The sequence below is a fragment of the Castor canadensis genome, chromosome 2 (genome assembly GCF_047511655.1).
Source record: "Castor canadensis chromosome 2, mCasCan1.hap1v2, whole genome shotgun sequence".
Classification (NCBI taxonomy): domain Eukaryota; kingdom Metazoa; phylum Chordata; class Mammalia; order Rodentia; family Castoridae; genus Castor; species Castor canadensis.
This window is the reverse complement of record NC_133387.1, coordinates 156476247-156494770: the sequence shown is the minus strand read 5'-3', so window position 1 is coordinate 156494770 and position 18524 is coordinate 156476247. Positions and strand designations below refer to the sequence as shown.

The 18524-nt window shown below is 38.1% G+C and overlaps 1 protein-coding gene across 15 annotated transcripts in view; it reads right to left on the bottom strand.

The window, feature by feature from the left end:
* Window positions 1–18524, bottom strand: part of Tln2 (talin 2) — a 409346-nt gene that overhangs the window by 152713 nt on the left and 238109 nt on the right. For all 15 annotated transcript variants that reach the window (XM_074066109.1, XM_074066110.1, XM_074066111.1 and 12 more), the window contains 2 exons: window positions 11653–11716; window positions 8366–8470 (listed from right to left, as the gene is read on the bottom strand). In XM_074066109.1, the coding sequence (XP_073922210.1) occupies window positions 8366–8470; window positions 11653–11716 (169 nt within the window). The remainder of the gene's footprint in view (window positions 1–8365; window positions 8471–11652; window positions 11717–18524) is intronic.

Genomic DNA, 18524 nt, shown 5'->3' with positions numbered 1-18524 from the left:
CACGATTCCGAGAGTTCTGCAAGCTTCCCCTGTGTGATACTTTCACAGTTTAGGGGAGAAGAGGGTCAGCTCCCTCGGCATCTCACCTTAAGACAAGACTTGCCATGACTGTAAAGAAATTTAAAAGGAAAATGTGGAAGTGGAAAGGGCTACACAAGGATTTTTCTGGAATGAAACATCCTCTGCAGGTCATGGGAACAGTTTTACTGTTGTTTATGGGGTTTCAATTTCATCAGGCCAGGCCTGATGGTGCATACCAACTACTAAGGCAGGAGGATCATGAGTTCAAGGCCAGCCCAGGCAAAGACAGTGAAAGCCTATCTCAAAACCAAAATACAAACACAAAAGCAGAGGTGTGGTTCAAGTGATGAGAGTGCTTCTAGCATGCCAGAGGCCCTGGCTGGGTTCAATCCCCAGTACTACAAAGAGGAAGAACACAGACATTCCCAGCAGCCTTTTATTGCAATCTTTTATAAGACAATCCCCTTTTCTATGGGACTTACTTGTACCTTGCAAAGAAGTCACAGTTTTGTAAGTGAGCAAACTCACTTGGTGGTAGAAGATAAGGGAACTTAGGCTCGAACCTTGGAGTGGCAAAGCTAAGACCCAAGCCTGGGTCTCTGTCTTCAAAGTGCATTGCTTAGCTACTGAGAATTCTGTCCTGTGGTCTCGTTAGGTGGTTGTAGATCATCCCTATACTGATGGGTTAGTGACAGCCAACATTAAATAAAGCTTACTGCCTCTTTTTATGGCTTGCTAACTAAATGAATTTTTCATTTTTATGTTGTTTATTTAAATTTTTAGGTACTGGGAATTGAACTCAGGGCCTTGGACTTGCTAAGCAAAAAATCTGCCACTTGAGCCATGCCCCCCAGTCCTTTTGCTTTAATTTGTTTTTCAGATAGGGTCTTATGTTTTTGCTGGAGGTTGGTCTCAGATTGTGATCCTCCTACTTCGGCCTCCTGAGTAGCTGGAATTACATTATCTGCACCACAATGCCTGGCCAAATTTTCAATTTTTAAATGAAAAGAGGCTTAATATTTATTGTTACATGAGGCACAAAATTCAAAGTTCACAAATAAGACTTTATTGGCACTTAACCACGCCCATCATTTGCCTACAGCTGCTTTCAAACTATAAGAAGACAGTTGAATAGCGTGGCTGGCAAAGCCCTGGATGTGTACTGTCTGGTCTTTCACAGAAAAAGCCTGGCAACCTCTTGTCTACATAGGGATGCTAAAGCTCAGTTAGGAAGTTGAAGGACTTAGAGCCAGGGATTTGGATCACATGGGAAGGGTGAACTTCAACAGCATCCTTACATTGCAGGCACTGCCCTTGTTTACATACATTAGCTTACTTAATATTCACTAGAATGCTGTAAGCTATCATCATGTCTGTTTCTCAGATGAAGAAACTGAGGTTTAGAGGTGAGGTATGTTCCTTGTGGTCACCTCAGTTTCTGCTGTTTCTGACATAAGTATATATTACCTTCTTGAATTCTAGGCCGGTACTCCCCAGCCCCACAAGTGAGCACTCTCTATTAAAGAATAAGGCAGAACACTGAATACCCGGACAAAGCACGCATAGATGTGATGCGAGCAGCTTTAAGCATTTCAAGCCAGTCCTTCAGAATAGCTATGACTAGAATCAGGCTGTGTAGTCAACGTTGGCATTTAATTGTCAATTAAATTGTAATTTATAAATAATTATAATTATAAATTATAATTTCATTGACTAGTTTAGAGTTTCTAATAGAAGCTTATAGTGGTCATGAATAAGAAGTTGGATCACTTGCTCTAATTTTCTCCTAAATTAAGCCAATGAGCCTCCTTTACAACTTAATACAATGCTCAGTTTGAGGTCAGAGAAATCTACTATTTATACTAAAAGTATAAATAAATAATAAATTTATTAATTTTTATTAATAATAAATAACAAGTGTCTTAACAATTTAGTTGGTAAATTTATGGAAGTTAACAATACACTAAAAATTAAAGTAATTTTATGAATACTGCAAGTGTACAGGATCTGTCTAATAGGAATTTCATCAACAAAATGTTGGGGAAAGAAATCTAGGAGGATCTAATACCACACACTTGGACTGAAAGACTCATCAGAGCAAAAATACCAATTTTCTCCAAATTGATCTATAAATTTAATGCAATTCCTATCAAAATCCCAGCAAGGGTTTTTGTAGATATAGACAAGCTTGCTCTAAAATGTATATGGAAAGCAAAAGACCTAAAAAAGCTAAACCAATTTTGAAAAAGAAGTGAAGGGACTCACTTTGCCCGATGTGGAGATGGACTATAGCTGCAGTGGTCATCACATGGGGATACTAGCTGAGGAACATACACACAGGTCAAGGTCACAGAATAGAGAATCCAGAGGGAGACCCACAAACGTGTTCAAGTGAATTTTGACACTGATTCAAAAGCATGTCAATGGAGGGAGTACCATTCAACAAATGGTACTGGAGCAACTGGACATCCACAGGTGAAAAAATGAACCCTGACCTAAACCTCACACCTTGTATAAAGCTAGCTCAAAATGGATCAAGGGCAAATTAAAAACTATACAAAAGGAAACACAGAAAACCAAGAATAAATAACCCCAAATCCCAACAGTAAAAAACTAAACCATCTAGTTAGAAAATTGGCAAAAGACATGAATAGACATTTCAGTGCAGACATCATTACAGATGGTACATAAGCTCATGAAAAGATGTTGAAAACTCATCAAACATCAAAGAAATGCAAATTAAAACCACAATGTGGTACCATTAAACACCTATTGGAATGACTAAAATGGAAAAAATGTTAACACCAAATGCTGAAAGAGATGCAAAGAAACTGGATGACTCATGCACTGCTGGTAAGAATGTAAAATAGTGCAGCCACTCTGGAAAACAGTTTAGCAGTTTCTTACAAATCTAAACACGTATTTACCATATGACACAGAAATTGCACTCTCGGGCATTTATCATAGAGAAATGAACCTTATACCAACACAAAAACCTATACACAAATGATCATAGCAGTTTTAGTCATGATAGCTCCACACTGGAAATAACACAAATATCCTTCAGTGAGTGATTAAACGAACTGGTACACTCATACGTGGAGAACATTCAGCAATAAAAGATGGGACTGGTGATATATGTTACAATTTGGATGGATCCCAAGGGAATCATTTGGAATGAAAAACAGTCAATCTCAAAAGATTATACACTGTGTGATTTCATTTATATGACACTTTTTTTTGGCAGCACTGGGGTTTGAACTCAGGGCCTTGTAATTGTTAGGCAAGTGCTCTACCTCTTAAGCCATTCTGCCAGCGCTACATAACACTCTAGAAATAACAAAATTTGAGAGATCAACAACAGATTTGTGGTTCACAGGAATGGGAGGGGGAGTAGTGTAGGGAGATGAGGAGGTATGTGACCACAAATGCATAGCCTGGGGATCCTTGTGGTGATGAAATAGAGCTCTGTACCTTGATTATGGTGGTGGTTATACAAATCTATACCCTTGATAAAACTGCACAGAACTGAGCATGGAATTGAGCATGTAAAGCTGAGGAACTAAGTTCTGTGTGTTGCACCAAAGTTGATTTCCAGGCTACAGCATTATACTATGGCTACTATTCAAGGAAACTTGAAAGGTACACGAGACCTTTCTTTCTATTTAAAACAGCTTTATTCATATACAATTCACATAGCAATACAACTTGCCTATTTAAAGAATATGAGTCAATGAAGTTTAGTATATTCACAGCGTTGTACAGCTATCACCACTGTCAATTTTAGAAAATTTTCATCACATCAAAAGGAACCTCCGTATCCTCTGCATCCCACCATACCTCTAAACAACTACTTTCTGTGTCTCAGAGTTATCTATTCTAGACACTTCATATAAATGGAATCATAGAATATATGACCTGTTGTGACCTTCTACTTGCAAAGTTCTCCCATGTTGCAGTATATATTGGTACTATGTACCTTTTTGTGGCTGAATAATATTTCTTTGTATGGATATCCTATCAATTGTTTAAGCATTCATCATCTGATGGGCATTTGTGTTCTTTCTGTAGTTGGTATAAAGGCTGCTGTAAACACACATGTACAAGTTTTTGAATAGATATATACTTTCAATCCTCTTTGGTATATAAACCAAGGAGTGGAATTTCTGGGTCATATAATACTCTGTTTAATCAAGCAACAGCTGTTCTTCAAGTGCCTGTACCATTTTAAGGATTTCAGTTTCCCCACATGCTCACCAACACTCATTGTATTACCTGATGTTTTGATTGTGTATCACTTTTATAACTTCCTGTGTATCTACAATTATGTCAAAATAGAACTGTTTAAAAGTGATTAAATATGTGTTGTTATAAGATAATCATAGCAACAACTAATATTAATTTTGTTCCTTCATTTGCTAGAGTAATTACTTTATCTTTTATTTTTATATCTTACTGCATTTCTCTGGACCTCCACAACAGTGTTACAAGGAAGTGAGAGGGTGGTACATTTGTTCCTATCCCAATCCTTCCATGGTTCTCTCTTGCATTTCTGTTAATCATGATACGGACAATAGGTTTGAAATAGTTCTCTATCATATTGAGCAAAGACACTAATATTCCTGCATTTTAAAGAAATCTTACTAAAGAGCATATGCTGAATTTTATCAAAAACCTTAGTGAATTTACATAAAATTATCATATTTAATCTTATTTAACTTGCTGATTTGATTTTCAAGATTCATTAATTAATACTGAATCATTTCTAAATTCCCAGCAATACCACCTTTAAAACAAGATGGACAAGTTATATTTTTGAGACAATTATAGAATGTCACACTAAATGGATCAAGCAAAAAATTAAAGTGACCAATGTGCTATTAACATTGTATAAAGTGACAAAAATGAAATGAAAATGACAAATATGTATATAAAGGTTGTAAATGTTACCTACTTTCTTGACTCGTCTCTCTTCAAAGAAAAAGAAAAAGAAAAGGAAGGAAGAGAAAGGTAAGAAGAGAGGACAGTGGGAAGGGTCAGAAATGAAAGAAATTCTAGTCTTTTCTTATTTTGCCTTAAATAGTTTTGTGAAAGCAGATTTGACCAAATCTGCTAGACCTTGCTGTAACAGGAGGTTTGTGCTCTACCTCTTCCTGACAACTGGCAGACTTTCCTAAGGTTCTAACTTGTCTTTGGAGAACAAATTTATTTTGTCTTCAACTTGCTATTTCAGCTTCTTCCTTTCTATTTACATATGCTTTTCTGTGTTACTGAACCTAAACTCAAAAGGCACAATATTTTGTTAGCACATTTCAGAAAATGACTGCATAAAGTCTGATGTGATTAACAGAAAGTGATGTGAATGACATATGAATTTTGCACTTGAAGAACTACAGAAAAATTCAAGGAAATAGTTGAGAATGGGTGCCATTCTCAGTGGACATGCTAAAAATACATTTAACCTTTGTCCCTGTGAGGTGCTGGGACTGATCGACTCATAGTGCCTCTTCACAACAATAAAAGAAGAGTGCTCCTCCAAAACTGAGCAGGTCTTCTGCCCTGTGTTCGGGTGTGGGTGGGAGCTACGACAGAGGAGTCAGGTGACCGACCGCACCTAAGGAAGCCTAGGCAGTGGTTGGAACTCTGAGAAATCAGAGACACCTAAGTGCTAGTCCTGGCTCCTTCAGTTACTAGCCACTGGGTCCCTCTGGGTCTCTGCCAGCTCATTTATTAAAAGAAGGCATTAGCAGTAGCTCTTCCACTGGGCTGCAGAGGGATTTCAATGAGACATGCCTGGCATATAACTATGTTCTAAATATTATTATTATTGTTTTACTCTTTCATGTTTTTATTTTTTCCCTTTTTTATTGTTGTGCTGGGTGCAACAATAAACAAGGTACATTGTGACATTTACGAAAGTTCTTACAATGTATCAAATATATCATCCTTAAATGCATCCCTTCCACTATTCTCCTTCATACTCTCTCCCCTCATTCCTGGAATAGCTTGAACAGATATCATTTTTCCATTTACATACATGTGTACACAGTATTTACACCATATTCACCCTTCTTCACCATTTCCCCACCTTCTCCCCCCTCCCACTGGTACCAACACTGCCAGGCAGGACCTGCTTACCTTCCTGTTCTCCAATTTTGTATAAGAAAAGAAGAAAAAAAAGTGACATTTTTGGTTGCTTAAGACAGCTACAAAGGAAGTTTCCTTGTGGCACATCTATGTTTATATGTATTATAATCCTATTTGGTTCATCTCCTCTATTTTTCTTCCTTCTACCTTAGTCCCTTTCTTATGGTGGTTTCAACCAGTTTAAAAATTCTATATTCATTCTTGTATAGAGAGTACATCAACCATATTCACCTTCTTAACTTCCTTCTTTTACCCTCCCCTTCTCGTCTTTGACCTTCCTTAGCGTGACCTGTTTTTCATAGAACTGCTATATTTCTATTAGGTCTAAATTGCACATATGAGAGAAAACATGTGACTTTTGGCCTTCTGAACCTGGCTGACTTCACTAAGGATGGTTATCATTACTGTTAATGTTGGCAAATGGAGAAGTCATTGCCTGGATGGTATCAGGGCCATTCAACATTTCCTTAATAGTTTAAAACTCTACAAAACATAAAAGTTTCAAACTGTAAATTATTTTTCTTAAAAAGAAGATGAATGCTGGGAGTCTGCACACACTTTAGTGCCAGGAGTCCTAGCATTAAAGGCTGAGGTAGAAGAATGTGAATTTGAGACCAGCCTGGACTACACAGCAAGACCCTGTCTCAAAAAAAAAGACTGATAAAAGCAAAGATGTATTGGCAAAGGCCCCACTGTTTTCTGTGAAAGTTGAGAGTTCGTTTTTTTGGGGTAACTAATTGTAATGAAGTATATGCCTCTCTGAAGTGTGGCATCTTTTTATTGTTGTGCTGGGTGGGGGTACATTGTGGCATTTACAAGGGTTCTTACAACATATCAAAATTAGCACATATTAGTTATACAGGGGGTTTCAGTGTGATATTTACCTTGGTTACATTCACTCTCTCCATCTTTCTCCCTCATTCCCCTCTCCCCCTTCTTAAACAATTTCTACTGATTTCATTGTTCTATTTTCATTCAAGTATATTAACAATATTCACCCTCCTTTACCCAGCCCGCTCACCCTCCCCGTACCACTAGTACCTACCCCTAATAGGACTTGTTTTACATTCCTGTCTTTCATATATTAAAGTATATATTAATTGTTCAAAGGGGGTCACACTATGGTATTTCACACATGTGTATATTGTACTTTAATCAGGTTAGCCTCCTCTATTACTCTATCTCCTAATCTCACCTATTATTCAACAGCTTACTGTGCATTTCATTATGCTATTCTCATACACAGAGGCAATGAGTCTAAATATTATTCTAAAGTGCAACATCTTGATTCTTCTCCTCCCTAAAGGAATCTACTTGCTCCCCAGAGGTGCGGGATCAAGAAAAACATCCGAGAGGATCCCCAAACTCCCTTCTTTTCAGTTCTCTTGAGTAATGGATAAAGAAACCTACTTCATCCATCTCACATCACTCCCTGAAAGCAGCCACAATACACTGGGTTCCTTCCCATCTGATGTAAGCAATGCAAGAGCCCTCACTCCATGGTAGAGCTTTCTCCAATGGCAAGAGGCATATGGCCTAAAATCACAGGAAAACAAGTGGAAATCAGTGAAACCCATTAACTGGATGACAAAACTGAGCAATTCAGGTCAGGAAGAGCAAAGGGAAGTGCTACTAATGGGAGGACTGGTCAGTCACCTGAAGAAAACACATGTCAAGTGTCTACCTAGGCTTGCTCAAGGTTGAGTTTCAAAGATACCTCTTTTGTTCTAGCAGGAAGACAAGTAGTTCCCATGAAAGCAGCTCTAAAGGACACCAAAACCCATGGCCTGTCTGAAGGTACACAAATTAAGTACGATATTTATGACATTAATTCCATTTGGTTGATAGTGGTCAATCACTTTCTCTTAGTCTAGAGGCCTCTGATGGTCATGAGTAAAAGTCACTCTCAGAAAATATGAGAAGAAACGATAGTGTCCTCACTTCTTCATGAGCTTACATTACAGCAGCAGCAGTGATCCAAGCCAAGGCACACTGCCAGAGGCCTGAACAGCCTTGTCAGCCTGGATGTTCATGCCCTTTATGTGTGTGCTGAGATTGAAACTTAGATCACTACTGACCTGATGCTCATTTACAAAGGCCAGGGGTCTAGGTGATAAACCAAACTTAGCAATAAATGCTTTACTGAAAGAAAAAAGGGTAGACCCTGTGAACACCCTCTCCACCCTGCCTCACTCACCTTCACTAGGAAAAAGGACACACCGTATGTCCGGAGGGACCTGGCAAGTTTGACGTACTTGACCTTGGCTTCTATTTCACTCATCTCTCCACAGTTCTTATGCTCCTGTAAAAGTGACAGTGAGAGTGGGGTGGGGAATCCATTATTGCAGCTTTGCCAGCAGGTGGATTTGCTGACAGGTAGTCCTTATAGGTGGGGTACACAGGGGCTACAAACAGGCAACAAGCAATGCTTATGTCTGAAATCCCTCCAGGACACAGGTGTCTGCTGACTGAGGAGCAGAGCACATAGAAGGTTTAAGTGCAGGGTTCAAAACAGAACTTGAACCCAGGCAGCCTACATGCTTCACAACTGAGTGCAAAGATTACTGTACATGTGCAGTGTGGCAGGAACAGGGTACATAATTATAATTCAAATCCCAAAAGGTTCGGAGCCCACACTTTAAGTGATAGCAAGAAAAAGATTCTTCTAAGGAGACAGGTCATTCTAACATCTATTCTTTTTTTTTTACCCTTATCTGTGGGTTTATTTTTTTTTTCCTTTTTCTTTTATTATTCATATGTGCATACAAGGCTTGGTTCATTTCTCCCCCCTGCCCCCACCCCCTCCCTTACCACCCACTCCACCCCCTCCCTCTCCCCCTCCCTTCAATTCCCAGCAGAAACTATTTTGCCCTTATTTCTAATTTTGTTGTAGAGAGAGTATAAGCCATAATAGGAAGGAACAAGGGTTTTTGCTGGTTGAGATAAGGATAGCTATACAGGGAGTTGACTTGCATTGATTTCCTGTGCATGTGTGTTACCTTCTAGGTTAATTCTTTTTGATCTAACCTTTTCTCTAGTTCCTGGTCCCCTTCTCCTATTGCCCTCAGTTGCTTTTAAGGTATCTGCTTTAGTTTCTCTGAGTTAAGGGCAACAAATGCTAGCTAGTTTTTTAGGTGTCTTACCTATCCTCACCCCTCCCTTGTGTGCTCTCGCTTTTATCATGTGCTCATAGTCCAATCCCCTTGTTGTGTTTGCCCTTGATCTAATGTCCACATATGAGGGAGAACATACGATTTTTGGTCTTTTGGGCCAGGCTAACCTCACTCAGAATGATGTTCTCCAATTCCATCCATTTACCAGCGAAGGATAACATTTCGTTCTTCTTCATGGCTACATAAAATTCCATTATGTATAGATACCACATTTTCTTAATCCATTCATCAGTGGTGGGGCATCTTGGCTGTTTCCATAACTTGGCTATTGTGAATAGTGCCGCAATAAACATGGGTGTGCAGGTGCCTCTGGAGTAACCTGTGTCACAGCCTTTTGGGTATATCCCCAAGAGTGGTATTGCTGGATCAAATGGTAGATCGATGTCTAGCTTTTTAAGTAGCCTCCAAATTTTATTCCAGAGTGGTTGTACTAGTCTACATTCCCACCAACAGTGTAAGAGGGTTCCTTTTTCCCTGCATCCTCGCCAACACCTGTTGTTGGTGGTGTTGCTGATGATGGCTATTCTAACAGGGGTGAGGTGGCATCTTAGTGTGGCTTTAATTTGCATTTCCTTTATTGCTAGAGATGGTGAGCATTTTTTCATGTGTTTTTTGGCCATTTGAATTTCTTCTTTTGAGAAAGTTCTGTTTAGTTCACTTTGCCCATTTCTTTATTGGTTCATTAGTTTTGGGAGAATTTAGTTTTTTAAGTTCCCTATATATTCTGGTTATCAGTCCTTTGTCTGATGTATAGTTGGCAAATATTTTCTCCCACTCTGTGGGTGTTCTCTTCAGTTTAGAGACCATTTCTTTTGATGAACAGAAGCTTTTTAGCTTTATGAGGTCCCATTTATCTATGCTATCTCTTAGTTGCTGTGCTGCTGGGGTTTCATTGAGAAAGTTCTTACCTATACCTACTAACTCCAGAGTATTTCCTACTCTTTCCTGTATCAACTTAAGAGTTTGGGGTCTGATATTAAGATCCTTGATCCATTTTGAGTTAATATTGGTATACGGTGATATACATGGATCTAGTTTCAGTTTTTTGCAGACTGCTAACCAGTTTTCCCAGCAGTTTTTGTTGAAGAGGCTGCTATTTCTCCATCGTATATTTTTAGCTCCTTTGTCAAAGATAAGTTGCTTATAGTTGTGTGGCTTCACATCTGGGTCTTCTATTCTGTTCCACTGGTCTTCATGTCTGTTTTTGTGCCAGTACCATGCTGTTTTTATTGTTATTGCTTTGTAATATAGTTTGAAGTCAGGTATTGTGATACCTCCTGCATTGTTCTTTTGACTGAGTATTGCCTTGGCTATTCGTGGCCTCTTGTGTTTCCATATAAATTTCACAGTAGATTTTTCAATCTCTTTAATGAATGTCATTGGAATTTTGATGGGAATTGCATTAAACATGTAGATTACTTTTGGGAGTATAGACATTTTTACTATGTTGATTCTACCAATCCACGAGCATGGGAGATCTCTCCACTTTCTATAGTCTTCCTCAATCTCTTTCTTCCGAAGTGTATAGTTTTCCTTGTAGAGGTCTTTCACCTCTTTCATCTTTCATCTTTTGTTAGGTTTACACCTAGGTATTTGATTTTTTTTGAGGCTATTGTAAATGGAATTGTTTTCATACATTCTTTTTCCATTTGCTCATTGTTAGTGTATAGAAATGCTAATGATTTTTCTATCTAGCATCTATTCAAAATGTGTCTTTCCCACAGAACAGGGCATATACAGGCCTGTAAATGACAATACTTAGAAACAATATGGGGAAAATAAGTTTTCTATATATGACATTTATATTCCCCTTTCATTATCAAAGAAAACTTTCATATCTTGGATTTACTAGAGTGTTTCACAGTAAAGTTGGTGATCAGGCTTTTCTTAGCAGGTGCCTGGAATGGACAAGTCTCTGACTTTTAAAATAATAATCAACTTTTAAAAAAGGCACTAGTCCCCCAATTCTAGCTTCAAAAGCAAATCTTAGGATAGTGATCCTTGTTTCTTCTTCCTCTGCACTTCAATGGTCTATCACCTTGTTTCAGCACTACCAGAATAACTCTGCAGAAATTAAATGTACGCACATTTTTTCAGAAGGGCTAAGTAACCTTTAGCAAGAAAGTATGGATTAAGATCATAAATCTGTCCAAAGTAGAACTGTCAGCTTCTTTAACTCTTAGGTCAGCACTCATTTATTCTCTAACAGTACATACACGGGATACAAAGCTATCATGTGCGGGAGGCCCTTGTGCTGATAAGTGAGGACAGGGAGTGGGGAGGACAATAAATTTCTGTATATTTCCAATACCTGAAATATTCTTTTTTCCGCTCCTCTCTGCTTGATGTATTCTTTGGGCAAGAATTCCTTAAGACTGAGAGAGAAATAAAAAAACATAGGTAAGTCATTTATCATATTCTGTGACGAGAAGCAAAAAAACAATTGATAATAAAACTCATGGTTAAGTCACTAACTGTCCCAGTATTTTATGGTGTAATTAATAACAGGCTGTAATATCTTATGGTGCACTTGAATAAGAACATGGTAAAGCCAGTCTGATTAAAAAAGGTCTAATGGAAATATTTAAAGGAAGAATTTCTAGGATTGATTATAAAGTGAAGAAGCAAATGCCTCAAGAGATGTAGTATGGTACCCTTTGTCAGAAAGGGAGGAAGGTATTTTTATTTTTAAAACATTATTTTATATTGTCTATGTACTTTAAAAAATTACAGGGGGATAGACCCAGTACTAATAAAAATGCTTGTCCATAGGAAGAAGGGAAAAACAAGGAGAAGGAACAAGGATGAAACTAGACTTCTCTGAACATTTCTTGTATTATAGTTTTTCACAATGAACATCAGGAAGAAGCAGTAACTAAAAATTAAAGCAAAAGGACACAGTATGTTATATTGACACCCTTACATAAGGAAAATAATTATTTCAAGTAACTTCAGAAAAAAGTCTCTTGACTATACATCTCTGGGTGGAATGGATCTTAAGAATAAAGTGAACCACAGAAGACATGTAAATAAAAATATTGACATGAAAATTTTAAAACCAACACTCTCTCTCCCTTCTCTTTATACATTCATATACACATTAATATTAGCATGTTTCATTACACATAAATAGAATACTATATAAAATTAAGATAAAGTAAATAAGTATTTATGTTCATTGTTAGAAACCAAGATTTATAGCATAAAATCGGTAACAAAAAATATAAAGCAAACATTTGAATGAAAGCCCTGCGATCTTTTATCTGAGTTGGAAATACTGACCTGAGTATATGACTCATTTTCCTTTTTCTGAAAAACACATTTTCTAGCTGTGTCCATGGAAGAGGCCAGGAACAAGTACAATCTTGTAGTAAAAAGCCCCCCAGTGCTTCCACCAGGCGGTCTCAAAACACCATGTCCACTAAAAGGAACCAGGGACTCTTGGAGAAATAATTCAATGGAGGCCTGAGGCAGACAAGGCAGAACATTCTGGGGCCTCTTGTGTCTTAAATCAAGAAAGTCACTAAGATGTCACTGAGCCAATACCAAGGAATTCAAATTGTCCAAAAATGAAATGATTTTTAAGACTATGTGCAAAAGAAGAATAATAAAATGAATCCACCAGCAGGCTTCAACAATTACCAACATGTGGCCAATCAGGTCTCATCTCCTCCTCTACCCTCAGTTCTTTCCTGGATTATTCTGAAGCAAATTTCAGACCTCATATGATTAATTTCAGGTGATGGGACAATTTAAGCATCAGAAAAAGGATGACTAGAATGGGCTAAAACACATATAGAATCCAAAAAGATTTAAAAAGTAATCATTAGTAGGAGGTTGCTAGATCAACTCATACTGAAAACTGACAAATAATGGGGGAAAAAAAGCAAGCATTTATCCTAACATTTCTATTTGTGGATGATGGAAAGATTCATAGTTAAGAAATGAAAAGATGATAATAGAAGTCCAAAATCATTACTTTAGCACTCACAAGGACATAATCAACAGATCAAAGTAAAGTCCAATGGCTGTTAAAACCAAGTAATGAAAACTTGGTCAGAATCTGTACAATAAATGGATCTGCCTGATAACATCTAAACCCACAAATCAATTTAATATTAACAAGAGCAGAATAACCAGAGAACAGATGCCTCCTGATTGATGAACAGGAAGTGTACAGCACCACTTAGGATATATTCCTGGCAATAAAGAATAAGTATTACATACTTGAGTGTGAATTTAAGTAAACTTCTAGACTAAACACTAGTTACCAAAAAGAAGGACCAAGAAATATGTTTAATGACACCATCAACCAAATCCAAACATGGGGGATTCTAGTTAGGTACATGGCTCAAGTGGTAGAGCGCCTGCCTAGCAAACATGAAGCCTGGGGCTGAAGGTATGGCTTAGGTTGCTCATAAATAAATGGTCTGATAACATTTATAGGTTTTATTGTCTCTTTTAATGTTACTATTAGCATATTCTTTTTAAAATTTCTTTTATTCATATGTACATACAATGAATGCACATTTCTCCCCCCTCTCCCTGCTCCTTTCCCCTTGCCCCCTCCCTCTCCCCCCTCACCCCCTCCCTTCCGAGCAGGAACTGTTTTTGCCCTTATCTCTAATTTTGTTGAAGAGATAGTATAAACATTACTAAGGAGGACAAAGGGTTTTTGCTAGTTGAGATAAGGATACCTATACAGGGAGATTCCTAGCATCGCTCTCCTGTGCATATGTGTTCCATTCTAAATTGATTCTTCTCGAGCTAACCTTTTCTCTAGTACCTGGTCCCCTTCTCCTATTGGCCTCTGTCGTTTTAAAGTTTCTGCATTAGTTCCTTTGCATTGAGGACATCAGATTAACATACTCTTTTAACAAGTTACATATTAAAATATATTTACTGTAAAGTTATAGTAACAAAGACAAGGCAGTACTGATATAAGAATAGACACACAGTTCAAAGTCCAGAAATTAATCCTCACTTTTATGGTCAATTGATTTTCAACAAAGCTTCCAAAATAATTCACTAAGAATACTTTTTAAAACACAGTCTTAAACAAACAGACAAAAGGTTACTGGGACAATGGGATATCCATAAGTAAAAGAAAGAAGTTGGAACCCCTACTTCATACCATATACAAAATTAACTCAAAACGGATAGTTAATAATATAAATATAAATACATCAGTTAAAATATAACTATAGCTAAAACCATCAGTCTCTTAGAAGAAAATAGTATAAAAATAACATGGAAAAATAAAAAAATAAGCTGGACTACATAAAAATTACAAACTTTTGAGTCCCAAGTGATATCACCAAGAATGAGGGAAAAAAAAGTTCACAAAACGGGAGAAAATATTTGTGAGTCATATATTTAAGAATGGAATTATATCTGGAATCTATAAAAATGCTTAAAACTGAATAATAAAGAGACACATCACCCAATTATAAAAAAAAAGACAGTGGAGTTGAACAGATATTTCTCTAAAGATGATATACAAATAGCAAATAAACATATGAAAATATGTTCATCATTTGCCATGAGGACACACAAAGAAAAGTCACAATGTGACATTACTGCATGTTCACCAGGATGGCCACAATCAAAAAGATGAACAACAATAGGTGTTGACATGGGCATTAAGAATTTAGAACCTCATACACTGTTGGTGGAAATGTAAAATGGAGCAGTCACTATGAAACAGTTTGGTAGTTTCTTAACACACTAAACAGCAATCCCACTCTAATGCATATATTCAGAAAAAATGAAAGCATGTCCACACAGAAGTCTGACACAAATGTTCATGGCAGCATTGTTCATAAGAGTCAAGAGGTGGAAATAACTCAAATGTCCATCAACTGATGAATGGATAAATAAATAAAATGTAGTTTATGCACACAACAGAAATCATGCAGTGGCCTAAGGCAACGGTGCATGCTCCAACACGGAGAAACTGTGCTAAGGTCCCAAGTTGTATGATTCCACTCGTATGAAATTCCCAGAACAGGCAGATCTAAGAGACAAAAAAGATTAGGTATAGCCAAGCTGTGGTGGGAGATAGGGCATGACCACCAAAAGGCATAGAGGTTTCTTTTAGGGGAGATAAAACTGTTCTAAAATGAGATTATGGTGATAGTTGTATAATCCTGTGATTATACTAAAAATGCTGAATTATACATATACGAACTATATCTCAATGAGGCTATTTAAAAAAAAAAATCCAAACATGATTTGTCTAGGCTTTGTCTGGATCTTGATAGGAAGTTTAAAAATGATGTTTTTGAGACAATGGGGAAATTTAACACAGACTAGGCATTGGATGATATTAAGGAATTACTGATCATCTAGCTGGACGTCAGGAAGGATTGGCAGGATATCTTTTTTAATTGTTGAAATTAGAAATTATTGTCTATTGTTAGAGAAAGCCTGAAGTACTTGCAGACTGAATGATATAATGATTTGCTTTAAAACATGCAAATAAAAAAAAGGAAGGAGGAGCAGGCTCCATAAGGACTTGATTAATGATGTCTCACCAATCTGCCAACTGCTTTTGTTGGTGAGAGTAGTTCAGTACATTTCCTGTGACTTCAGGGATGTGATTTTGCACATCAGACAAATATTCTGGTCTCACTGAGAGACTCCAAGTCACTTGGCAGGGAAGATCTAAAACACATCAAATCAGGTGTACTACAACTATCAGTAATGAGCAAGAACAGGACCACACCCAAAAGAGAGATCAAGATTTTCACAGGACTGCTAGTCCCTGACCTCCTAAATCGTAAGCTCACCTGAACACACAGGTGCTTCAGGCTTCCCCCAGCTACACTTAGCAAGACAAGGAACATCATGAGTGGGCACTGTGTGGGCCTCAGGTCAGCAGCTCCTACACCATTAACAAAGGGTAGCAAAAGCACCCAAAAGGGCTCCAGGCCAACCCCCCTCAGAAGGCCAAGTGGTGGTTATCGGTGGCCTTGCAGGGGGATCGTGCTGGACACCTTTGAAGAAAGGCCTGGGCTGCAGCAAGCTCCCTCTATCCCAGCTCTGCAAAACCAACCTGCTGAGCTGGCCTCCTATCTGTTCTGTAGAAGGGAGAGAACAACTTCAAAAGAACACGAGGGGCATTATCTTGACATCCCCAGAACTGACTGTGTGGGGTGTGTGTGTGTGTGGGGGGGGGTGTGTCCACATCTGAGTCTGTGTGGGACATATTCCCATCCCCCAGTAGATCAGTATGCATGGTGTCAGCACAAAGCAGGAAAGAACAGGTCCCCTGTCATTACCACCTGCCAGCAGGGCAGCAGCAGTTCCAGCTCAGTTGTGATTACCAAACCTGTGTGGAAGGCCCTAAGCATCTGGGACATGGATACAAGGGAAAGCTGTCTGCTTTCACTGAGAAAACAGGCCAGGCTGTCAAACATGGCTGAATATTTTCTACTTATGGAAGTCCTGGCCAAGTAAAGTCCCTCCTACTCATCAGGAAACAACCTCACCTTGTTGTAAAGAGGAGTCACTTAAAGTCCCGTATTTAGACTTCACTCCTCCCTGAATGCCACAGCCAGCCTTTTAAGTCTTGCCCTTTCTGAAAGAATAATAGCTCTCTCACCACACCAAGTCAGTCAATGCTCTTTTCATTCTACTAAGACCCTAAGAAGGTTTGCAGTGAATAAGCCCCTCTCTCATGAACCCCAACTTCTGCTCCAGCTGGTCAACTGCGTTGTTTTTCAATCTGTCAGCTGGCTGTCTATCACACGCTTACATAATATCAGAGATACGCCCATCAACTGCTGCACTGGGTAAGAACCAAGCTACTGAGTGCTTCCTGAAGGTAAATGTTTACACAAAGTCAATATTAGGTACCGGTGCAGCAACTGTACAACACTGAAAAGAAAAAAATGTTAAAAATGTAAAAATATTCTACCCTCACACTGTCTCATGATGACCTTTAAGTTCTTTCCTAGAATAAACAATTTCTGTGGTTCTTACAAGAGAGACAACGAAGGAGTCCAGTCAGAGCACTCACTTAAAGCAAAGGCCTGGGCTGCATCACAGAGTAGCAAATGATGCAAGCTGAAGTTCAAGAGTTTCTGAGAGGTAGGTAGTGCTTATTAGGAGTCTACATTCTAAACAACTTTGGGATTATCCAACCAGCAGTAAAAACCATATGGACTATCAACAACAGTTCCCATTGACCGGTCGTCAAAAACTTAGGGGTGCCTTATACCCAAAAGTAAATTAAATTCTGACAAAAGTCCTAGGAAGGAAAGGTCTCATTTTACTTATGGGATCCTGAGGCTAAGTGATGCTGAGTGAGTCACTCACATCAGAGGAGCAAGGTCAAGCTTATTTGTGGGCTCCAGAGAAATACTCTTCACATCTGCACACCCTGCACCTCCAAATGCATCCCAAGTATGCAGACCTTCAGACAAGGACAGAAATAAGGAAACACCCAGTCAGATAACAATGACCACAGAGTGACAGAGGCTTTTGGCTCAAAGCCACTGGACTCAGTGAAGGGGAATTTAATAATTAACACATTTGAGGGAGCACGATTTGGATTCAATCAGAGTGTTCACTAAAATCTAATTTCTTTCCTTTTAAGGATAAGCAGTAATTTTATTTTTACAGTATTTGAAGGTATACAACACGATGCTCTGACATATACAGATATATCGAAATGATTACTACAGTAAAGCAAATTAACATACCCATCATCTCACAATGTTAGTTGTTTTGTGGTTAAAAATACCTAAAATCTCTTAGCAAATTTCTAGTATACAATATTATTAAGTCCGCATGCTGTGTTAAATCTTTAGACTTGTTTATCTTATATAACTTTGACCTCTATCTCCCCATTCCTTCCACCATGTCAACCACTTTCTATTGATTCTATGCTTTATTGATTCCATATCTAAGTGAGATCATGTGTTATTTCATTTTCTGTGTCTGGCTTATTTCATTTTGTAAAATGTCATCCATGTTGTCACACTGGCAGAATCTCCCTTAAGGCTCAATACAATTAAATTGTATATATAATAAAAACTCATTTTCTTACATAAAATTTAAGCCACCTATATAAGTAATTCCAACAGAAGTCCCAAAGATGCTTCCTGCTTTGGCAGTAAGTTTCCAGTATATGAGGAGGCTGCTGTCACTTGGGGAAATGCTAACTGCCCCTTAGTT